Raw genomic sequence first — 26183 nt, forward strand, 5'->3', positions numbered from 1 at the left:
AACTACATTCAATGTTGAATCTGCAAATGAGAATATTGATTATTAAGGGGTAGTTCACCCAAAAATGAAAAATCTGTCACCATTTACACCGTCATGTTAAACTCCTATTACTTTCTATATTCTTTTGTATTCCACAGAATTTTTTTTAAACAGGTTTGAAACAAACATAAGCGTGAGTTATTGATGGTAGAATTTAAATCGTTGGTGATCTATCCCTTTAACATCATTGGTCTTATCATTTTCAGATTCAATGGTAAAGGTATATCAAATTACAAGCAGTCCTTGTTGCAGTAAAATGAGAATGAAGGATCATAAATTATTAAAGTTGTTGTTTTCAATCATGTAAAATAATCTATAGCACATTGTTATTAGCTGCTCTAGACTGAGTGAAATACCTTTTCTTCTTTAGCAATTCATCTATAGCACTAAACGTATTTGTTTAAAGCTTTCAAAAAAAAAAAAAAATCACTTGACACGAGTCATCACTTCAATGCACCTCTCAATGCAGCCATAATGCACAGCTTTGACCTCCATATGAAGGCTTTGCAGATGAAAAGCGTTATAGTGTCACAGAAGGCTGATTGTATGAGGGTCATTTGTACTGTATGAGGCTGTTAGGTATGATATGTACAAAGTAAAGAGTGAAAACATGAATCTGAGTTTAGAAAAAAGTCCTAGTGATTCCCTTGATCCTACAATGGAATAAAAAGAAAGTAATTCTGACACATTTGTGAGTCGTGACAATTGTAAATTGTATTTGTGAGAAAAATCTTTTTGTATCTCATTACTGTGGCCTTAAATCTTGCAATTGCAACTTTCTATCTCGCAATTATGAGAAATAGTCTTAATTGTGACTTTATATCTTGCAATGGTGACATTTTTTCCTCGTAATAACAAAAACATTTCTGAACTGCAACATTGCATCTCACAATATCAACTTTATTTCTCGAAATTGCAACTTTACATCTCGCAATTGCAACTCACTTTATTTCTTGCGATAGTGACTTTTTATCTCGCAATTGCAACTGTATATCTCACAGTTACATTTCTTGCAATTCCGACTTTATATCTTACAATAATGACTTTACTTATTTTATTAACATGATATGACATACAAATGTTGCAATTACAAGTAACAGGAAAAGCACACCAAACGTGGGTGTGAAGTTAGAATAGTCACTGAAAAGACAAACACTGCATATGTTTTTTGACATTTTCGGTAATCATTGCAGTTTTGAAAAGAAAGCGACAAATTGGGGCAAAGTTGTAGTTAGTTAGTTAGTAAGTTGAACACTGTAATATGCAACACTGGGGGCATGCTGTAGCTAATGCTTTACTTTCAATTAAAGTCATGTGAAAGGGCCTTTAGTTTCCCCCCAAAAATGGTATATGGTAGTAATCTCTGAAATACGTTTTTGAGATCACGTTTTCAAAAACAGCATTATAAAAAATCAGTAATGAGCAATGTTGAGCTGAAAATTCCAATTTTGCATTACGAGTTGAAAAACATTAAACCCATTTAGTACAGGTGGCCTTTTTTTGTTGAAACCCCATATTCATTTTTTTTTTAAAGTTGGCTGATTGTCATAAAATAGGTTAGAACAAACTAATGGATTCACCAAGACTCAACCAGTTAATTAAGTGTTCAGATCTATAATTTAGTTCTAAGACCTAAAATTATCAAGAAAATCCAGGTTGCAGCGCATCCAATGAGTAAATAACCAGTGATGCAGTAAGTGAATTAAATCATTCCACTTAATCTTCATACAGATTATCAGGCGTTGACGCTGCATTTATCACCCCCATTTCAGTTAATCCTGATGGCGAGAGCATGAAAAACACTGAACTCTATTAAAAACCTTAAATGAAATGTTACTTTATCTAAAATTGAATAATTCACTGAAAGCCTCTGGCTAAAGGCAAAGTGGATACAGCAATGAATACACCAGTGAATAAAAAACATATTAAGAAATTAATTCAAAGGAGAACAATTTTTTATGCATATTGTGAAATAATACAACCAAAAACTAAATGAGTAAAGGTCATAAACCAAAGATAAGTGAGTTCATTCCTATTGTCTGGCAATAAAATTATTATAGAAAAAAAAGGGTAAAAACCAAGCACACCAATTGCTGGACGCTCCAGAAGTGGATAGCTCTGACGTAGCCTTGGAGATTGTTATTTTAGCTTTGATTTTTTTGGATGTTCGTCACGGTCCAGATGGCTAGTCTGACATTTATGAGGAAAAATTAACAGGAAGCCAAACCTTTTTTTATGGCCAGTCATATGAGTTTTATTTGGTATACCATAAAACTCTATTGGGACATTTATGTTTTGGAAAAAGGTATGAGATCTTTTTCCAAAACATCAATGTTCATAGGAGGGAGGCATTGACCAGTTTACATCCTCTGAACTGGATTGATACCCAGAATGTCAAAGCTTTTGGCCATCACAGCTGCTGTGGCTTCGCAGAGGAGAATCCGCCACATGTTGACTTTGACCACTTCCCCTGAGAAGAATCATGGAGAAGAGTCATTGGTCAAAATGATTATGTTCAAAGAAGCAGGTTAATTTCAATCAAATCAAGGATGTTTTGCCACACATCTTGGTGGTTAAAGGTCATGCATTCAATTCAAGGGCTCTACAATCTACCACATAAACATATTGTAATACCTTAATGTGATAATTATGTTAATTACAAGAAAATGAGAACTATGAAATAAAACCCAGAAGAAGAGTATTTCAAATTTTAATTTCATTAGTCTATATTGAAAGACAAAAGAAGCCGTTTAATTTAAGAGAATGTGGCTTCATCAGTGCCTTAATAACGATTTCTTAATAAGGAGAATCAGATGGGAAAAACAGCTAACAGATATTGTCGTGGATTAGCTCTTCCATTTTAAATTAACAAAAGTGTTGTTGGTTAACACTTGCCCACCACTGTGTGAGAAATAGCCTTCAACAATTCTGGCCTAAATCTATTCCAAGTACTTTTTGATAAGGAGCAAAGACCACATACTTTCACAGCCAAAACCCCAAAAATGAAAATTCTGTCATCATTTCACTCACCAACATGTTGATGCAAACCAATAGGACATGCCATCCACTTTTTATTGCATATCTTATTTGAGCATCTCTTGTTGTGTTCCATGGAAGAAAGTTTTTAACAGAATGAGGATGAGTAAATGATGACAGAATTTCCATTATTGGGTGAACTAACATTATAATGATTTTGGCTCTGAGCATGTTTTCCTTTCATGGTATATAAAGGTGAAATTGTTTGACCAGCTTTACCAATTTTCACTTGTCACTGTGAGTGATCATGTAACTGGAGAATATAGACCCTGCTCACTGTAGACACTAATTACCCTTGGATAGTGTTCCTGCAATGAACCCACCTGTCTGCCGGTCCTTCTCAATGCAGTAGCAGCAATCATAGAACTCGGTGAAGGTGGTGGCCAGCTCATAAAGGTAGTCGCAGAGCGTGTGGAGCAGCAGGTCATCTGTGATCTTCTGCAGAATCTCTGGGAAGCGCAGGATACACTTACCCAGTTTCCACTCCTTCTCATGATCCAGTAAAACTTCTGTGGTCTCGGCTGCTTTACGTAGGGTGGGCTCTTGGATATTAGCCAGTCTAGCTATAGACCTATAGATCAAGAAGAAAGTGTATTGAAATAAATATGGAGACGCGGATGACTCTCATTTATGCATCCGCATATTCAAACGTCAGCATGTCACTTTTGCAAAAACCAATGGCATTTGATGCCATGAACATAAAACATTTTATGATGCGTCTTGGTGTGCAAAGTATGAATCTGATCTGCAATCATATTTTATTAATCATGATTAATCCTCCTCATACAAAACTTTTGTATGGCTTCAGAAGATTTGCATTTATACTGAAAGTGCACAATTGAGGATCCGGTTCTATTGGATGCATACTGTAATTGGAAGCAAGTTGAAATCCCACCAGTTTTTTCCATTGCAAATCTTTTTTTTTTTTTTGGCTACTGCTCCTTCATTATCTGTCATCTCCATCTTAACTTCCTCCTAAATATAGTTGTTCCCAACTTTTCTGAAAATCGTAATTAAAAATAAACGACAACAGGCTTTCCAAAATAATGAGGCATGAGACCAGAGGCACTGTGATTCCCTAAGCTCCTAACATCAGGTCAACAGCCCTACTGAAAAAGAAGAGCAAACTCTGAGAGAACACAAGGTGAAAAAAAAAGAGTCAGAATAAGAGACAACTTGTGCTGAGCATCTACTCAGGCCAGGAGAGAAGCAGATCTCACAAACACACACAAAAATCAGAAAACCAAAAACACTGAGAACACAGTAGATGCATGCATTTACTGATGTGCACACAAATACACAAAGCTGCTGAGTCCCACACAACAATTGAAGATAACAATTGCCAGCAGGGCTCAACAGAAGCAGATGATGTCAATCCCCAGAAGGTCTCAACATTAGCAGGAAAAGATAACAACCCCCAGAAGGTCTCAACAGAAGCAAGAGGAGATATATCAACCCCCAGAAGGTCTCAACAGAAGCAGGAGAAGATATCAACTCCCAGAAGGTCTCAACAGAAGCAGGAGAAGATATCAATCCCCTGAAGGTCTCAACTGAAGCAGGTGAAGACATCAACCACCAGAAGGTCTCAACAGAAGCAGGTGAAGACATCAACCCCCAGAAGGTCTCAACAGAAGCAGGTGAAGACATCAACCCCCAGAAGGTCTCAACAGAAGCAGAAGATATCAATCACCTGAAGGTCTCAACTGAAGCAGGAGAAGACATCAACTCCCAGAAGGTCTCAACTGAAGCAGGATAAGATATCAACCCCCAGAAGGTCTCAACAGAAGCAGGAGAAGATATCAACCCCCAGAAGGTCTCAAAAGAAGCAGGTGAAGACATCAACCCCCAGGTCTCAACAGAAGCAGGAGAATATATCAATCAACGACATTGAGGTTTACGCAGACAGCGTAGCGCATTTCATCAGGAAGTGCATAGAGGACGTTGTGCTAACCAAAACAATACGGATCCAACCCAACCAGAAACCATGGGTTAACGGCGATGTTCGCGTGGCATTTAATGCACGGACCTCCGCTTTTAATTCCGGGAATGCGGAGGAGCATAAACAAGTTTTGCCCTCCATAACTCTATCGGTGCAGCCAAACGCCAGTACAGGCACAAAATCGAAGGACAGTTCAACGCCACCGACTCTAGAAGTATGTGGCAGGGAATTAACATCATCATGGCTGTCATCTCCATCTTAACTTCCTCCTAAATATAGTTGTTCCCAACTTTTTTGAAAATCACAATTAAAAATAAACGACAACAGGCTTTCCAAAATAATGAGGCATGAGACCAGAGGCACTGTGATTCCCTAAGCTCCTAACATCAGGTCAACAGCCCTACTGAAAAAGAAGAGCAAACTCTGAGAGAACACAAGGTGAAAAAAAGAGTCAGAATAAGAGACAACTTGTGCTGAGCATCTAGTCTGGCCAGGAGAGAAGTAGATCTCACAAACACACAAAAGTCAGAAAACCATAAACACTGAGAACACAGTAGATGCTTGCATTTACTGATGTGCACACAAATACACAAAGCTGCTGAGTCCCACACAACAATTGAAGATAACAATTGCCAGCAGGGCTCAACAGAAGCAGATGATATCAATCCCCAGAAGGTCTCAACATTAGCAGGAAAAGATAACAACCCCCAGAAGGTCTCAACAGAAGCAGGAGGAAATATATCAACCCCCAGAATGTCTCAACAGAAGCAGAAGATATCAATCACCTGAAGGTCTCAACTGAAGCAGGAGAATATATCAATCAACGACATTGAGGTTTACGCAGACAGCGCAACGCATTTCATTAGGAAGTGCATAGAGGACGTTGTGCTAATCAAAACAATACGGATCTAACCCAACCAGAAACCTTGGGTTAACAGCGATGTTCGCGTGGCATTTAATGCGCGGACCTCCGCTTTTAATTCCGGGAATGCAGAGGAGCATAAACAAGTTTTGCCCTCCGTAACTCTATCAGTGCAGCCAAACGCCAGTACAGGCACAAAATCGAAGGACAGTTCAACGCCACCGACTCTAGAAGTATGTGGCAGGGAATTAACATCATCATGGACTACAAAGTGAATAAAAACTCCACTGTGAACACCGCTGCCTCTCTCCCAGATGAGCTGAATACATTTTATGCTCGTTTCGAGGACAACAAAACTTCCTTCGTGGAGAAAGCACTCGCGGCCGACGCTACAGAGGATGGTTCACTCTACGTCTCTGTTGCGGATGTAACCCGATCCTTCCGATGGGTGAACATCCGTAAAGCCGCAGGTCCAGACGGCATTCCAGGCCACGTTATTAGAGCATGCGCGAGCCAACTGGCTGTTGTTTTTACAGACATTTTCAACCTGTCCCTCTCCCTGTCTGTTGTTCCCACATGCTTCAAAAGTCCAAAAAAAAATTGTGCCTGTACCGAAGCAAGCCAAAATCACTTGCTTAAATGACTGGCGTCCTGTTGCTCTGACCCCCATCATCAGCAAAATGCTTTGAGAGGTTAATCAGAGATCACATCTGCTCTGTGCTGCCCACCTCTCTGGACCCATTGCAGTTTGCCTACCACAACAACCGCTCCACTGATGATGCCATTGCATCTACAATACACACTGCTCTCTCCCACCTGGAAAAAAGGAACACCTATGTGAGAATGCTGTTTGTAGACAACAGCTCGGCATTCAACACCATAGTGCTCTCCAAGCTTAATGTGAATCTCCGGGCTCAGGGCTTAAACAGCTCGCTGTGCAGCTGCATCATGGACTTCCAGGCAGATGTCAGGTGGTTAGAATGGGCAGCAACATCTCATCACTGACCCTCAACACTGGAGCCCGCAGGGCTGTGTTCTCAGCCCACTACTGTATTCCCTGTACACACATGACTGTGTGGCAACACATAGCTCCAATGCCATCATTAAGTTTGCTGACGATACGACGGTGGTAGGTCTGATCACTGACATTGATGAAAGCCTACAGAGTGGAGGTGCACACTCTGACACGCTGGTGTCAGGAGCACAACCACTACCTCAATGTCAGTAAGACCAAGGAGCTTGTAGTGGACTTCAGGAGGAAAGACAGAGAACACAGCCCCCATTACCATTAATGGAGCACCGGTGGAGAGAGTCAGCAGTTTCAAGTTCCTCGGTGTCCACATTACTGAGGAACTCACATGGTCAGTCCACACTGAGGCTGTTGTGAAGAAGGCTCACCAGTGCCTCTTCTTCCTGAGACGGCTGAGGAAGTTTGGAATGAACCACCACATCCTCACACGGTTCTACACCAGTACTGTAGAGAGCATCCTGACTGGCTGCATCACCGCCTGGTACGGCAATAGCACCGCCCTCAACCGCAAAGCCCTGCAAAATGTGGTGCGATCTGCCAGACACATCATCAGAGATGAGCTTCCCTCCCTCCAGGACATATATAACAGGCGGTATGTGAAAAAAGCTTGGAGGATCATCAGAGACTCCAGCCACCCGAGTCATGGGCTGCTCTCAATGCTACTATCAGGCAGGCGGTATCGCAGCATCAGGACCCGCACCAGCCGATTTCATGACAGCTTCTTCCCCCAAGCAATCAGACTTTTGAACACTTGATCTCTCACGATCAATAAATATATCAGCACTGCACTTTATTAATCTATTATCTCACACTGGACTGTCATAATTATATTCTCCTCAATACAACTACTGTATATATATTTTTTATATACTCTTTATTTTTATTGTATGTGTATTCTATATTGTGTGTATAGTTTACTGTACATTGTATATTATAATTGTGTTGTGTAAGTATGTGTACATTTGATATGTAAATTGTGTTGTGTAAATATGTTGTTTATTGTAATTGGTATATGTCTCGTCACTGTCATGACTGCTATGTTGTTCGGAACTGCACACAGGACTTTCACCTACTGTTGCACTTGTGTACATGGTAGTGTGACAATAAAGTGATTTGATTTGAGAAGCAGGAGAAGAAATCAATCCCCAAAGGGCCTAACCTTAAATAGGTGATGCTACAGTATCTATCCCCAAGGGGGCTCACCTGAATCAGGGGAATAGATCAATCCTTAGCAGGGCTCAACAGAAGCAGGTCAGGATAAACAGTTGAAGTCAGAAGTTTACATACACCTTAGCCAAATACATTTAAACTCAGTTTTTCACAATTCCTGACATTTGATCATAGAAAACTGTCTTAGGACAGTTAGGATCACTACTTTATTTTAAGAATGTGAAATGTCAGAATAATAGTAGAGAGAATTATTTATTTCAGCTTTTATTTCACATTCCCAGTGGGTCATATGTTTACATAAACTTTGTTAATATTTGGTAGCATTGCCTTTAAATTGTTTAACTTGGGTCAAACAGTTTGATTAGACCTCCACAAGCTTCTCAAAATAAGTTGCTGGAATTTTGGCCAATTCCTCCAGACAGAATTGGTGTAACTGAGTAAGGTTAGTTGGCCTCCTTGCTCGCACATACTTTCTCAGTGCTGCCCACAAATTTTCTATCGGATTGAGGTCAGGGCTTTGTATTGGGCACTCCAATACCTTTACTTTGTTGTCCTTAAACCATTTTGCCACAACTTTGGGTGTATGCTTGGGTTCATTGTCTACAGTGCATCCGGAAAGTATTCACAGCGCTTCACTTTTTCCACATTATGATATGTTACAGGCTTATTCCAAAATTGATTAAATTCATTATTTTCCTCAAAATTCTACAAACAATAGCCCATCATAATGACAACGTGAATGAAGTTTGTTTTAAATCTTTGCAAATGTATTAAAAATAAAAATGAAACAAATCACAACGTATTTACTTGTATTCACTGCATTTTAAAGATCCATTTGCGATGGAGCTTTAACTTCCTGGCTAATGTCTTGAGATGTTGCTCTAATATATCCACATAATTTTCCTTCCTTATGATGTGAAGTGCACCAGTCACTCCTGCAGCAAAGCACCCTCACAACATGATGCTGCCACCTCCATGCTTCACGGTTAGGGCTTGCAAGCCTCACCCTTTTTCCTCAAAAAATAACAATGGTCATTATGGCCAAACAGTTAAATTTTTGTTTCATCTGACCAGAGGAAATTTCTCCAAAAATTAAGATCTTTGTCCCCATGAGCACATACAAACTGCTGTCTGGCCTTTTTTATGGTGGTTTTGGAGCAGTGGATTCTTCCTTGATGAGCAGCCTTTCAGGTTATGTTGATATAGGACTCGTTTTACTGTGGATATAGATACTTGTCTACCTGATTCCTCCAACATCTTCACAAACCTTTGCTGTTGTTCTGGGATTGATTTTCACTTTTCGCACCAAAGTAAATTCATCTCTAGGAGACCAAATGTGTCTCCTTCCTTCCCTTCAACTGTATATCCCCAGAGGGTCTCAACTGAAGCAGAAGATATCAATCCCCAACAGTGCTTAACTGAACCAGATGAAGATATCAAACTCTAGGGTGGAACGTTATTAGGACCACGACACGAATGGGTTAAGCAGTCGTGCACCATCTCCAGGATGCGAGCGGGGTCCCAGTTGGGGTCGCAAAGCAAATTTTTTGTGGAAGCTACCACACTGTGCCACCTTTCCGGCCTGGCCCTGCATACGGGTGAATCTATCAATCCCCAGAGGGGCTTAAAATGATGTGGGTGATAATATAATTGCCAAGTAGGGCTCATTTGATGTGGAGTAAAATATGAACACCAAAGCAGGGCTTACCTGATGCAGTGAAATTTCCCCCAGAATAGTTAATCTGATACGTGTGAAGATATAAATCCCCTTGAGGACTCACCTGATGCGGGTGAAGGCATAGAGAAGGTAGGCTGCTGTGTTTCCCCTATCATCAAGCATCTTGTCAAAGGAAAAGATGTAGTCATTGATGCGGTTTTTTGAAAGGTCTGCATATTTAATGCAACCGAAGGCCACGGCACGCTGAGCTATCACCAACTCTTCCGGGGTCAGCACCTGCAACACACACAGAGTCAAAATGGTGGTCACCCTATATAGGTTTTAGAATTACAATATTTTGGTTACCAGGCCAGACCTTTCACCACAAGGCTATAACAGGAGTATAAAGAGATAAAGAGTGGTGCAGAGTGCTTTAACGAGATAAAAATCATCAACAAATCCATGTTGGCTCTGTCCTACATCACTGGTTCTAACTGATTAAACTCAAAGATGAATTACACGATTACATGCCTGCTAACTTTTCTGCCTAATTTAATGCAGTTTGCAACTTTCAATATTCCTTACAAGCAAGACGCTTTTCAAAATACACAGGTCAGTTTCACTTAAATTAAAAGCACCCTTTTTATACTTGATACATCTGTCAAATACTTAAATCTCCAAAAAACATTAATTTACTAATTTTTTCAGGAATAAAGGACATGAAGGACATGAAGGATCTAAACGTCTAAACATTTACTTTGCTTACTTGAGTCTGGAAAAATATTGATTCCTCAAATTACTTTACTATAAGACATTCTCTATGCTGTTTGTAAGATATCAATCATGAAAGCAAGGCAAAGTTTATTGGATACTTTTCGTTTCTGTGCACAAAGGTGTCATGGGTAATATAGGAAGTAATTCTCATTAGCACATCTGCTCTCATTTGAGATCCCTTGATATTTTATTAGCTGTGCTGAAAGGACTCAATGTAGACAGAGGTTTTCAAGGTAAGAAGGCACTTTGTTTCATCTCTGTTTGAGGAGCTCACCTTTTCTCTCTCCTTCTCTTTCAGTTTGTCCATGGATCTTTTTAGACCCTCCTCTAGAAGGTCCATTAGTCGAACCGTGTCCCCTGAACGAGTCTTAAATTTCTTCCTGGAATGAAAATAAAGAAACAATCTTAATTCACAAACAACCACAAGGTAAGTGAGCTACAATGGAATAAGTGGGCCACCCTGGTGAAAACATGATAATGGTGCCTATATACTCATAAAACTCACTTGTCTTCTCCGAGCACCACGCCAAAACCTGCATGTTCTATGCGTCTGACCTTGGGGTCATACCAGCCGATCATCTGAGCAGCAGCAAAGATCATCTGGAAGTGCATTGCCTACCATAACAGGACACACACACACACACACACACACACACACACACACACACACACACACACACACACACACACACACACACACACAAAATATTAATTGCATCTCATAACTCATACATAAAAACACATCTGTGTTTAGTACACAAGGATATAGATGGCTTCAAAGCAAACACACATTGTCTAATAAGCATAACATTTTGATTTCATGGTGTCCTTAAAACAATGTTAGCCCAGTTCTAAACAGAACAGAATTCAAAACTATTTGTTTTGATAGAGGCATTGACAGGTTGTGTTCTTGACCTTCACCACATTAATATTTGAGGAGCTGAGCAGTATATTGCACACATTCATTAACATACAGATGTTTAAATTCTGGGGTGTGTTTGTGGTCTCACCCATTGCCCCTGAACCCTGCTGTATGAGTGTGCATTGTGTCCTTATTCTCATCAGCTAACTAGAGGAAGGTTTGTGCTGTGAAGTCTGTTTAAGATTTCATAAACACTCTCTGCTCTATAACCATATACCCAGACCTACACACCTGGCCACTGTCAGTCACATAGATGATGATGTCAGCTTTCTCATCAAACAGCCGATTTCGGATGGCAGCCAGATCAGAGGTATCGTAAGTGTAGCCTCCATCTGATTTAACAATCGTCAGGGGAACAGACTGGCCCGGAGGAAACACAATCTTTCTACCCTCGTCCAGCTCCACCAGGCCTGATTGGAGACAGAGGATTTGAGGAGGACGTCAGAGGAAAAAAGTCCAGGGAAAATGGTAGAGCAAGTGGCAGTGATTTTTTAGATTAATCCTAATATAACACTGCCCCCTTCTGGACACAAATGCATTGCTTTGAAAAGCTACTAAATATTCACATTACACATTTGAAGGTGAGGGTTTAACTAAAGGAAGATGGGTGGAGTGTTTGGGAAACATTACTGAAAACACTGATTAATTTTGCAATTCTGTTTAGTGAGGCTAGAGGTGCACATTTTAAATTACACAATTCAACTTCCATATTTGTGATGCATTTCCAAGAGAAACTAAATATTCAGCTGGACATAATGAAGGGTTTTTATTGGACCTTTTTAATAATTTAATAATTGTATTTTATTATATAATCTTAATTTTCTTTAAAATAACACATAAATCATGTACAATGCAAATAAGGGTCAGTTTTGATTTTATTTAATTTTCTTGTCTTTAAACAGCCTATGCACTTGTTTTAAGTGAAGGTCCTGGCATTATGTTTTCAGTGTACAACAAAAGCATTCAGACAATGACAAATAATCTATCATATTCAGGTAACATGATTAAAATAGTGGACAACAGCAGACAATATAAAACTAACTAAAACTAAAAGTGAAAAAGCCCTCCAACCTACTCAAAGACGTACCTTTCTCCTCAAACTCTTTCACCACAGCTGTCATCATGTCCTGATAGTATGACTCTCCTCGTTCCTCAATGCGGATATCCAGGCAGTTGTAGACCTTCTGAAACTCTGCATCAGCACACAAGAAGGGACAACGCTGTTTAATTAAAACATCCACACCACAGGGAAATCAAACCAAATGAGCACCTTCCCAGTTTAGCCAAGCCAAATGGACGACATCAGCAGAAAAAAGAATAAACACACCAATTGCCCTCCATTAGACAAGCCTTAGTACAGGAAAGATGTTTGGTTAAGGTGTTAAAGGCAGATGCTGTCACATCAAGAAGTTGAACTGAAGAGACACCGGAAACAAATGTGTCAGTCAGTGGTGCCCAAGGGCATCTGTGCCCTTCAGTGATGAAAGGTTAAAACTAGATATACTGTATCTAAATGAAAACACTCTTCCCTCCATGAAATATATACATTAAAGTACAAGGGCGAGGAGAGCAAATCTGTGAGACATATATTTATATTATAACTTATATTATCTTACAAATGTTTAAATATTACAGAATTAATTAAAATGACAAACTAACAGATTGTGCTTTCTCGATCATTACGTCTCTTAAAGGCATAGTATTTTTTTTTTTTTTTTAGAAATCTGTCATTATTTCAAATTATTCACCTCATGTCATTCTAAACCTGTAAACAAACAAAAAAAAAAAAACACTAAAAGCACCAAACAAAAGTATAATTAAAGTAGTCTATATGACTTATGAGCTATTTTCCAAGTGCTCTGAAGAAATTCGATAAAAATGTGAGGAACAGACCTACATTTTTGTTTATTCACAAAATCTTCCAAAATCCTGTGTTTAGCCCAACGTTCACAACCAGATAAAACTAATTGGTTAATCAACATGATTACTATTATTATTTTAATTTGGAATACAATAAACAATATATTATACAGACTACTTTTTTGGTAATTTCTTGGTGGTTTTTTTGTCCTTTTTGGAGCTTGACTGGTCACTATGATCTGTTGTTGTAAAGAAAGAGCTGAATTAATATTCTTAAAAAATTAAAATCGCAAGGTTTGGAATGACATGAAGGCGAGTAAATATTGACAAATTCTTTTGGTGAACCATTGACCCAGACTATATTAAATACATATTTCTTTACTGTATTTGGTCACGACTTGATGTCCAATGTAAAATCTTGGTCCTGAAGCAAAACCAGTAGAGACCCACTGATACAGGATCTTCTAACAGCTTCCTACATAAACACTATGATATACTGACCCCTACTGTCTTTATGAGCCATTACTTCCAAGAAACTTTAGGCCCTTTCCCACCTACTTTTCCTTTATTAACTTTCTAGATGAGAACTCGTACAAGGAACGGAACACCCGAGGAAACTTTTCCCATTGCATTCGCACTGCCAAAGGTTACCACCATAGTGACGTGATCTAGAACCAACAACACCGAAAGAGGATGCCAGGATCGGAGTTACTCTTTTGTTAGGGCTGTTTTACATGAGCTTTGTCTGCATCTGAAAATGTAGGCAGCTGCCTATTCAGTTAATGGTTTATTTATTTGGATGAATGGAACTCTAAAGTAAATTGGGTTCTGAAGAGTTTATAAAGCACATTATTTCATGCTACCTCAGCCCCTGAAGGAAGCATTTTCCCATATTCGGACGCAGTCAGTGTTTTCATGTTACAGTTTAAACTGGGTGCGAGAGCAGTGCTTGCTGCAGCCGTAGTGAGAGATGAGACGAGCAGTCAGACTACCAAACAGCGTGCACTGAATTTAGTGGACAACATGTTGAAAGCACTATATACCCATTTATCAACACACTCTTATAAAATAAAGGCCTATTTTGACTGATAAATGACTGTACTGCAATGCTAACTCACTGACTTAAACAAGTCGTCTTGATGCAAGTTACCACACAGTAACAAGCATGCAAAACTTGTTGTACACATGTAGACTAGATTTCATGATGGTTTAGTGTATAATAGAGTTCAATTACCCACTCTCAATAAACATATGATAATTTATCTCCATCATCCCTGGAAAAATGCCATGTAGTAATCCAGAAATCACTTTATTTACTTTATAGTCACACAGTGCAAACAGTACAGATGCAATGAAAACTCGAAGCGTGTCTCCCGATTAAGTCTCTCACACACACACAAATTACTAAAATTAGTGCAATCCTCTGAGTAGCACGCTAGCAGCTAGTTGTATACTAATGGTAGCTGTTTACTCTCCTTTCTCAATGAATTTTGTTTCAAGGTTTTTGACCAATCACAGGCTGCGGCACCTCCCACAGTCTCCAACAGCCCCTATATGCCCCAAAAGTACCTACTCCATAGTAGGAGCTAAACAAAACAAAAAAAGCTCAGTGGAACTATAGTTCCTTATGTGCAAAAGCGACAAAAAGTACTAGACCAGGGGGCAAGTAAATAAAACAGGCTATAGTACTGCCAGTGGGAAAGAGCATTTTAACTCTGGGAGACATCTGACATAGTGAGAATGATATTCTTGGCATATCTGACACATACCTTTTCTGGAAACCTCACAAATGAGGTTCCAGCCTTTTATGAAGTCTGGCTCTTTGCTCTGTAATTTAACCACACATTGGTATGCCCTCTTCTTAAACTCCTCTTCCTCATCAAACCGCTTTTTAGACTCCTTATGGACACAAGAGAACAAAAGTGTCCTGAACAGTTTTGAAAAACATCAGTTGAATGCACAGTATTAGGGCAGAACATACTGTATAATAACATAACATAAATCTACATTCGAATTTAGTACAAGAGTGAAAAGATAAACCTATGTTATGCTCACACACACTACAACCATAGATATGAATCACAGCAATAATAGCTGCAACAGTTCATATTTGTGTTTGTAATTTTTGTTCTAATAAAGTCGAAAAACTGAACTTTAAAAACATTTCAAGTTTTTTTAAAGATGTTTCCCGAACTCTCTCCTGTCTCCCATTGGTCACCAAACATAGTTCCACCCCCCAAACATGACACTTCACCAATAAATATTCCCCATATCAAAATCACTATATTGGAAACTATGCAAAAACGTAAGTAAAAGAGAGTAAAAGTTTGTCAAATTACATGTTAATGTTTACGTTGCAATCTGATGTTCTAAAAACTGATTTTCAGCATGAATATGTAAAAGATTCTCACTTTGTAGAAAGCCTGAAGGTCACCAATAGGTGGAGAAACAGTAAGATAATTTGGGAACTTGTCTTGCAAATGAGCAATGAGCATCCCAAACTGTGTCCCCCAGTCTCCAACATGGTTCAACCTGACAGATATAGGACAAAAGTGAAAAACTAGTAATGCACTCAAACACACTTAATAGAGATTAATTGCAGGCAAAATAAATGCCATTAAAATGTCATTTTAACTGAACTATTGCCCATTAAAAGTTCAGCAGTGACTGCACACCTTTCACCAGCCTTGGGTCAAATGAAGTTTTTCCCTAGGCATTTTTTAAATGGTTTCAATGAGAAGTTGTAAGCCTTGAACCAAACTAACCACCTCTGAGATTAAACATTTCAGACTGATTTGAAGCAAAAAAGACAACTTTTGTTACGAGGGAATAAACTACTTGGGTATTTGTATGCATTTTCTGTTGTACTCTATTATTTTCTTAATAGAACACATCATTAATGTATTTTAGACTAATGCTACAACATGCCATATTAACAACATTTAGGTTGTTAGCAAGCTAACATTAGCTAGTTACCTAGCTTGGAAAATCACTGCTGTGGCTTGGAAAATCACTGCTGTGGAGATGGCCACAATTTAAGCTTCCATGGTAACAGCAGAAATAGCTGATTGGCTGATTTTGCTTCAGAATTATGGGAAGTGTACATCTGTGGCCAAAAGTATTGACAGTGACATAAATTTGGTGTTTCGCAAATGTTTCTGCTTCAGTTGTTGTGGTGTTGATTCACATTGTTTCTAGATTATTGTGCAGAGTGATCAGATGCATTTTAAATAAATTGCAAATAGCTTCATTGGCCAAAAAATTTACATTAACACAAAAAAACTAATTTTACTGTTTTCTGGCACAAAATAACCAGCCAACATCTTTTCACAAATCATATCAGCAGCACCTGGGAAAGTGTGAAGAGTACTAGTCAGGTGAAATCACTCTATCATCGGCCGGCTGTGGCTCAGGTGGTCGAGCGGGTCCGCTGCTAATTGCAGGGTTGGCGATTTGATTCTCGGCCCACATGCCGAAATGCTCTTGGGCAAGACACTGAACCCCAAGTTGCTCCAATTGGCAGGCCTATTGAAGTTGCAAGAGCAACTTCTCCCAACAATCCAGGAGCAATTTGGTGATGATCCGTGCATTTTCCAGCATGATAGAGCACCATGTCACAAGGCAAGAGTGATAATGAAGTGGCTCTGAGATCATTACATTGAAATTTTGGATCCGTGGCCAGGCAAATCCCTGGATCTTTTTGTGGAGGTTATGAATAACAAGGGTCAACACTGTAAATATTGACTCTTTGCATAAATTGAATGTTTTTGCCAATAAAAGCCTTTAAAACTTATGAAATGCTTATCATTGTTTTCCAGAATACAAAAGTAACATGTGGAAAAAATGATCTACAAATACTTTGCAAAGCAATACTTTTGGCCACGGCTGTAATACTTCACTAGAAATTTGGCCATTTAACAAAGTTTTCTTTTCTTTTTTTATGCAGTTGAACTTTAAAGAAGCATATTCCACCACCACAACCTCAAGTTCATGGTAGGTTTGTCCTGAAAGGTTTAGACATTACTGCTATAAGTCAGTTTCTCAATGTATATTCTGAAAAGGATTTTTACGTCTGGTATCCTACTGTTGAGCTACACATATAAACACCAACCTTAGCACATCATTGCCCAGAAACTCAAAAAGTCGACACATGCTGTCTCCAATAATGGTGGACCGCAAGTGACCAACGTGCATCTCTTTAGCAATGTTAGGTGAAGAGAAGTCCACGATTACCTAAAAACACCAATGAGAGTGAGGAGAAGTGTGGCTAATAACATACTGCTGTGTTTCATACAGTTTACAGCATTGTGTTAGTCTTTTATGTAAGAACTCCTACCTTTTTTTTCTTCTCCAAAGGTGGTGGCTGCACTCCATTCAAAAGCAGGTTTGTGAGTAGTTTGGACACAAACACCTTCTTGAGATGAACGTTGATAAACCCTGCAAACAAAAGAGCACTCAGTTAAATAATTAACAATCTTTTAATTAGGCAAATAAGGTCCAACAAATGGTCTCGTGATTCTTTTCTGAACAGACCTGGCCCTGCAATTTCTGTCTTCTCGATTAACTCATTGTCAGGAATGTTCTGGACAATCTTTTCTGCAATCTCTCTGGGACTGACCTTCTGTCCTTTAGCTTTCAACATCTAAAAACAAAACACATAAGTAAAACATTACAGATTTAAAACTAGTAAAAGGAATAATTCATTTATTATGCACTCATCTTAATGTTGTCCCACTTATGCTGCTTTTTTCCCCACTGAACAAAAAAAGGAGAGTTTTTGAAGAATTTTCACTTAGCTCTTCACGCTGAATATTCATGCAGCTCCTAACAGGTGTTAAACTCAAATAAATACCATAAAAGTAGTGCTTCAAAATTTCTCTAGTGTTCCACAGATAAAAATAACACCTGGATTTGGAACAATATAAAATTGATTTTGTAGTAAATATATTTCCAATACAGCCTCAGCATCTGAGACTTAGTTTCCACCTGGTATTACGATGCATCTTGGGTGATCCAATCACATGTGGTCAGGCAAGACGCATTACTGTTTACACCTAGTCACATAAATGAGTCTCCTGTGACCACTTGTATTTGGATTTAGAGGGTCTCTGTTTCATGACAACATACATCAATCACCATGTCAGTGTGTTCCTGCATGATAATAAAGTGCAACAAATCAGAAAAGACAAAGCCTGAAAAAAGCAGTGCGCTGTTTCTCCCATATGCGGTTGAAATTTAATCTAAGCACAAATGCAACATATCAAGCAGAATTATCTGTTATTTTAGCGGATTGTTATTATTAAAGGAGCTTCAGGTGTTCGTGCTTGTCATCGGTGTTGATAGACACACAGCAGAATATCCGCAAAGCTCTCGTGATTGTGTATGTATCCGCTTTTTTTACATTTCCGATCACACGGTTATTTCCATTTAAAGCTGTTAATAAACGGAAATGTTTAAATTCTTGTTTTAGTGCAGCGGTTGAGTGGCAGGTGAGGGGTGGTGCTTCACTGCAGCCGGGATGCATACAGGACAGATAGCGTTTACACCTCAAATGTAATGTGGCCACATGCGTTTTTGACCACATTCATATGTGGTTTCTGTGATCCAATCAAAAAATGTTTTAGACACTGTTTAGACCTGTATTTAGTGTTGACCACATGTGATTGGATCACCAGAGATGAATCTTAATACCAGTTGAAAACTGTTTCTTAACTTGCTGCACCCTACCCATTTACTCCTAAATACTTCATGGTTACAGTATATGGGAAGATTTTCTTAAACGTAAATTTCAGACGATTCATCAAGCAAAGCTATCATATGGCTTCAGAAGCCTTGGAATATAAGCTACTGCACAAGTTGTATGGACTACTGTCATGGTGCATTTTTGTCTTTTTTGAGCTTGGCAGACAGCAGTCACTCTATACTTTCATTGTATGGAAAAGAAAAAAAGAGCAGCATCAACACGCTGGGAAACATCTGCTTTTGTGTTCCAAGGAAATTAAAAAGTCATATGGGTTTGGAATGACAAAAAGGCAAATATATGATAACAGAATATTCACTTTCTGATTAACTATCCCTTAAATTGAAACTGACCTGAGACATTGCCATGGCGCTGTTACACTGGTAATCCCCAAACTTTGCCTGCTGGTTGGGAGTGACTGCCAATGGAGGGTTCTCCAGGTCAGGGAAGGATGTACTGATGGCATCCCCAAAGATCTGCTGCAAGCGCTGATTGATGTTCATCATTGTCTTGCCGTTTTGGCACATCTCTTCTTGTAAACTCTGAAAGAAGGTGGAAATCTCCTTCAAGAAAAGTACTTCAAAACACAACAAACAAATACATTTTTTTTTATAAAATTTTAATAAAAAAAAAGACATTAAAATTCTGCTGAACAAAAATGAAGATTTTTCATTTTATATAATGTTCATATAATGCAGGTGAATGGGTTCCAAAATTTGTGATTTCTCCAAAAAGCATGTAAAGGCAGCATTAAATCCATATCTTCAGAAGCGTTATGATATGTGTGGGTAAGAAACAGATATATATTTAAGTCCTTTTTACTATAATTTCACCTTATTGCCCTGTAGGTGGCGATATGCACAAAGAATGCAAAATCGACAAAAACAAAAGAAGAATGTGAAAGTAAAAGTGAAAGTGGAGATTTATAATAAAAAAGGACTCATATATTGATCTGTTTCTCACCCAAACCTATCACATCGCTTATGGAGATATGGATTAACTACTGGAGTCATGAATTACTTTTATGCTGCCTTTGTGCTTTTTTGAAGCTTCAAAGTTCTGGCCACCATTCACTTGCATTGTGATGAACAACAGAACTGAGATATTAAAAAAAAAAAAAATCTTTGTTTGTGTTCATCAGAAAAGAAAAAAAATCATACACATCTGGGATGGGGCGAGTAAATGATGAGAGAATAAAAAACTTTTGATCTAAATGTTTTTGCGTAACATCTTGAAATAAGCTAATAATCAAATATAAATTGTGCCTACGGGTACATATGAAGTAAATTATTTATCAAACAAACAAAAATTTATTTATAATATATACACAATTATTTATAAATGTTTTATTTACATGATTTAATCATGTACATCGGTTCCACATGAATAGGTTAAATTACATAAACATACAGTATTTTTTCCTCTTGGTTTAGCTCATTAGATCTTTGTAAAATTTTCAACATAATGGAAGTTAATTTTAAATGACACAGTTAGGCAGAATCAAAGTGATTTTATGTTCCTAACAGGATTCATTTCTTAAGTTTACATAATATTTTGAATTATTTGTACTAGTTACAGGGATGCAAACTCATGAGCAGTGACAAAGGTGAAAATGTAATAGCAGGTGATCCAAATGTATAATTTCTGTTAATTTGTCTGTTGTATTTAAAGCTTTAAGCTTAAAATTACCCTTTCAATTGATTACAATAAGGAACATTTTGAAAATTTCAAACAAATTGGGAAAATTTGCTTCAGAAAAGGTGACTATATATGAAAGGTGAGTAGTTTGCATCCCATTAGTTAGCAAACTTTTGGTTAGCAATAACATACATTAGCATGCTAAATGCAAAGAAGTGTTCACTCCTTGAGTAGAGCAAAATACAGCAGGATGTTTGTGTACCCGCCCCCTCAACCTAAGCAAAAGCTCCACTCTTCAGCACAATGGTAACTTAGCGTATCAGAATCTGCTCAAAATCCCAAAATAACCAAATGAAACACTAGTAAGTCTCCCCCTTTTCTTACAATTTACACTCCGCAAAGCATTAAAATCCCTTTTCCCATGCTATTGAATAGACTTGATTGGTTCATTTTCACCCTACATAATGTAATCTAGTCTTCTAATTCACATTTTAGAGAATTACATTAGTCGAAAGCAAAGAAAACAAGTTTAGAAAATAACTTTGTTGAGTAATCACAAATAATATGATTTAATTAATCGGACAACCAGCATTTTCCCTTTTTTTCCAGTTTAGTCAAGGACTGCTGCAAACAGTTCCCTAGCATACATAGGAACTTCTTCAAAACTGTTTAAAAAGCATCCCCGGTGGCACCTCATGAAGATGGCAGAGAAAATGCCCAAAGCAAAATAGTACTAATAAACAATGAGAAGGTGTGTTCAAACTTTTAACTGATCGATTTACTTGAATAGATATTCAAACAGTGGAACCGTTAGCTTAATGAATTACACAAAACATATCATTGCAGGTTAAATTCCACTGAAGAAAGTGTTTTACGTCACAAATTCACTCACTGTTTTGAGGATTTTGAGGCGGTATTTCAGACGGGAATTCTCCTCCTTCAACTCGTCCAGTTGTGAAGATGAGAAGTTTGGCTCCTGTGGATCTTTCAGTCGCTCTATTTCGTCTTGGAGTAATTTGATTTCCCTTTCCTGTATGGCAAGTCGAAACCACACAAAACCCAAGCAGGTCAAGGTCATAAATATCTGACAACAGCAGTTGTTAATTATTGCTGTTGTTTGAGAAAGTAGTCCAAAGTGTAAGCTAAATATGGCATGAACCTTGTATTACTGACACTTGTTAATGCCAGGCCGTTCCCTTTACAACTGAATTTGTTTCACTTTGACTGGAGATGTGATTTTCTGTCTTCCTCTTTGAGATGTTTGAAAGCAGCTGCCAAGCTGTCTAAAATCATCTTTGAGATCTCTATTGACAGATCGGTCAGTGCTACTATTTTAATCAGAAACATGTTGCCCTGCTTTTTCCACTTTTTCACCTAAAAATGCTACACATGCCTATGATGCCCCAGAAATGCTGTCTAGATAGGTAGCTCATTAGGTTTTGACAATATTTCAGGTTCTTTGTTATGTTGCCCAAACGTTGCCCCAAATGAAGTCTAGGTAGGCAGCACACTATTAAGACATATTCTATGTATTTTCATATTTTAGACTCTCTTTTGGTTATTCATCTGATGCTCCACAATGCTGTCCAGCTAGGCTAAGATTTTGCTCACTAGGCTCACTAGATTTTGTGACACACTCTGCATTTTCCATTTTTTGCTTACAAGTCTTTCATCCTCTTTGTAGGTTACTGATACTGTACTATATACCAAATGCTGTCTAGGTAGGCAGCTTGTGAGACACAGTCACTGTATTGTCCATTTTTGTTTACAGTCTTTCCAGCACATTTAAAGTTCTGATGCTAGGAAGGCAGCTCGCTGGCTTTTGAGACATAGCAACTATATATTGTTTACAATCTTTTAGGCTCTTTTTAGGTAACTCATTAGTTGTCCAAAATGCAGTCTAGGTAGGCACCTCAACAGAGGTTTAGTCACAGCCACAGTGCAGACTGTCGTGATTCATTCTAGAACATTACCATCCATGTATACATGTATGTATGTTGTAGTTTTGAGCAAAATTCTAAGCCAGTGTTATGGATCAACTGGGGATCATGATAACTGGGGATGTGCGTGTGAATCATTTTACTTGCATTTACAGCAGATTCGTTCAATGTGAATTGCCAAGGAGGCAAAAAAAGGCATTTACACATCATACATTTTTTTTGTGGTACCCTTATTAACACTAGAACTACCACGGCGGTCATTTTGACCATTTTAAAATTTTGCAATGTAATAACTTTGTTGAAATAAAACCCATATAACCATAGGACCATGACTTTTCTTAAATGTGTGTATATTGTATTCATTTCACAACATTGTTATTTTATTAAAATTTCAAAACAAATAAGAGTTCTGAGTATTTCTACCTTGAATGGCCATAACGGTCATTTTGATCGCACACATTTCAGCGTTTGCTACGTAAAGGAAAAAAGGCCGCAGTTCACTGAGAAGTGACAATGCAAAGCTCACAGTCTATCAGTGCAAATGAAGGAAAGCACTGTCCACACAGCTGTTGCCAAAAAACAAAACCAGAGACAGTCACATACTACAACAGAACCAAGTTCGAAGTAGATGTGCTAGATCAAACGGCGAGGAAATACTCTGTGAAAGCACCCACACGTAGATGTCCAGTGGCTGTGTTTTATAATATCCTTGACCTGGCTGCGATAAATGCTTCCATCCTGTTCAAGAAATGCACAAATGAGAGATGCGACTGGCAAATGAACTTCGCTACGCCCATATGAGAGCAAAAGCCACACAGCTGATGGTGCAAGGACCCAGACAGGAGCAGCGGCAGATGGAGAGGGGAAGGCAGTGCCAAGTGTGGAGAAACTGCAAGAAAAACAAAACTAAGGACACTTGTGACAAATGTCAATAGGTAGTGTTAGGAGCTGCACATGGAAGGTAGAAAGTACCTGTGTTGACTGAGAGTAATCGATCCACAAGCGTCAGTGAATGATGTGCGGGGTTTGCCCCCAAAACAACCAGATAGCCTTGTTCAAATGAGCCCACTTTAAGGAGAATTCGTTCATAATGATTTTACAGCATAATATTTTCATTATAGTTTTACAGCATGATATTTTTGCTCACAGTAAAACAAATATTGCTTTCTAAATCAGTTCGTTTTCCCACAGTTTAGCGAATGTTCATATTCTTTATTAACCGTTTTGGCCATTTTGGGTTAGGCCTATATGTGTTTCATACATGTCTAAGGTTTTTACTATGCATTGAAATACACATTGGTGATGTTTTTATAAGCTATTGTATTGATTTGTTTTTAATTTACAAAGAAAATAATAGAATATAAATAGTATTGATTTGTTTTTAATTTACAAAGAAAATAATAGAATATAAATAATATAATTTGTATCTGTAATTACTACAATAGCAAGTTCTGTGGTTGTCGATTAACTAATACATTTTCACATTCATTAGAATTAAAATTTCATGTCCTGGTGTTTATTATTAATATAACAGATTCATTTATTCATGGATTTCGATTCCAGTGGTGGCTGCATAGGATTGTTTCCAATTCGTGTTGTCCAAACATTTCCAATAACTCCAGAGCATTGTAAAGTCCAAAAGTCAACATATATATATATATATTCTAGCACTATTATATATTACAAAAAAAGATTGTATTATGTAGGCCTATCTGCGTTCGCTTGGCGTTCCGTGCTCTATTTAATCCATATTATTCTATTTTATTAAAATTGAGGATTTTGTTCGAGGATTTTAAAAATTTTTATGGTGATGATATCATAAAACATGACGACAGACATTAGAAGCTTCATTCTAAAACCTCGATAGAAGTTTTGAAAGTAAATATGACATGAAAAAAATGACATTTGGTACAGTCTAGTATGAACGGTCAGAATGACCGCTATGGCCATTCTAGTAGTTATAGAATTCCTGTAGTTCTAGTGTTAACCTGCTTTGTGTAGTCGATGTCTGTTCCTGACACAGTTTAAGAGTGATTATAACATGGTTGCCCATGTTAACGTGGGACATTGGTTTGAATGGGAACTGATGATTACATTTGTCATAGTAAATCACATGTGGAAGGTTTTTTATTTGCATAACTAAAGCATCATAAGCTTATATGTGTCAACAATAAGCCTATATTCTTAAATTAAATTACTTGTATTTAAAAAAATAAAAAAACAGTAGCTTGATAAAGAAGGTCTGTTGGTCTATGGGTAGTGTGTTTGCTAACCATGCACAGACCTGGGTTCAGTTCCCTGAGAGTACCTGCAATTTTTATTTAAATTGTTATAATATCATCTTTTACTTTTCAAAGATTCTATGCATGACAGTGTTGTACGTTTATGACTACCCATGACACTGCCAAAAGATGATTTTTCAGAGCAGTGCAATATTTTTGGTGGACAGCAAGTATAAAGGCCAAATTGAACAATGGGTACGAACAGTACTCTGAGAAAGTACCATTGAAAATGTTAAACTTAAATCTTAAAATTGTTTGACCAGCAAACTTTAGAAAATATAGTTCACATTTCTTTTTCACAGTAATTCCTACCATTCTCAGAAAATTCAGAAGCGTATACTGTAATTAAAGGCTGTCAGATTCAGTTGCAATTTTGATTGAAACAATGAATTGTGTCTGGGTATGTGATTTATAAAAATAAAAAAATAAAAATTTAATATACCTGTTAAAGAAGCATCATAATCTGCAGCAAAACTTAGATTCTTTCCTAACTGACTCGCAATGTTTACTACCAATATGACTTAACACTGAACCAGTGTCCCACATATAATTATTCAGTCACTTTGCCACAAAAAGTTCCTCAAACTATTCATTCATTCAATTAAGCTATTGATCCTTATAAAGAAATAAAAGCAACTGAAAGTTTATTATTGACACACATCAGTATATGCTTTAGTGTTGCAAATAAAATAACTCAACATGCGATTTACTGCTCTGACAAATGAAATCGCCAATTCCCATTCAAACCAATGTCCCACGTTAACATGGGCAAACATGTTACCCTGTGAAACCATTAAAATCGCACTTAAACAGTCAAATTCGTTAGAACAGACAACAATGAAAAAAAAACTCGATACCAGTAGCATGATACCATCATTTTTATAATGAGCAAAACGTCTTTTCTTTGCCCCTTGACAATTCCTATTGAACGAATCTGCTGAAAAGGCAAGATAATTATTCACGTGCACACGCACATACCCAGTTAACACGATTCCCAGTTGATCCATAACACCGGAATCAGAGCACGAGCTGCTTGCACCCTCTTACGTCAGTGCACGATTGGCACACGGATACATGAACATAACTTTTAAACTTCACCGTTTTTTATTCAAAGCTGACCTGGTGTTGACACCGAGACGTGTATTCGGCAACGGGATCACCCATTTTTTTCCCCTGGGAAAAAGAGATACAGTCAGCCACAGAGATGGTTTAAAATCGAGTATTTCTCCAACGTGGAAAAATTAGTTTCACCGGCTGCGTAACGTCACTTCCGCCAACATCATCAACATTTAAT

General features: G+C 37.9%; 1 protein-coding gene across 3 annotated transcripts; it reads right to left on the reverse strand.

Moving 5' to 3' along the window:
* Positions 1-453: 453 nt before the first annotated feature.
* Positions 454-26153, reverse strand: LOC127628160 (arginine--tRNA ligase, cytoplasmic-like). Of its 3 annotated transcripts, none has more exons than XM_052104882.1 (15): positions 26009-26153; positions 21560-21697; positions 19383-19571; positions 17823-17931; positions 17626-17726; positions 17401-17522; positions 15701-15821; positions 15059-15188; positions 12517-12621; positions 11661-11839; positions 11013-11122; positions 10782-10887; positions 9858-10030; positions 3399-3646; positions 454-2509 (listed from the first exon to the last, which is right to left on the reverse strand). In XM_052104882.1, exons 1-15 carry the CDS (start codon positions 26051-26053, stop codon positions 2400-2402), a joined length of 1986 nt encoding a protein of 661 aa, XP_051960842.1. In that variant the 5' UTR covers positions 26054-26153; the 3' UTR covers positions 454-2399. The 3 variants fall into 3 exon arrangements, with proteins under 3 accessions (XP_051960842.1, XP_051960843.1, XP_051960844.1); XM_052104883.1 differs by lacking the exon at positions 26009-26153 and adding an exon at positions 25868-25984 and having other exon boundaries at positions 455-2509; XM_052104884.1 differs by lacking the exon at positions 26009-26153 and adding an exon at positions 21827-22674 and having other exon boundaries at positions 455-2509.
* Between the last annotated feature and the right edge of the window lie 30 nt (positions 26154-26183).

This window comes from Xyrauchen texanus, chromosome 34 (genome assembly GCF_025860055.1).
Source record: "Xyrauchen texanus isolate HMW12.3.18 chromosome 34, RBS_HiC_50CHRs, whole genome shotgun sequence".
Lineage (NCBI taxonomy): Eukaryota > Metazoa > Chordata > Actinopteri > Cypriniformes > Catostomidae > Xyrauchen > Xyrauchen texanus.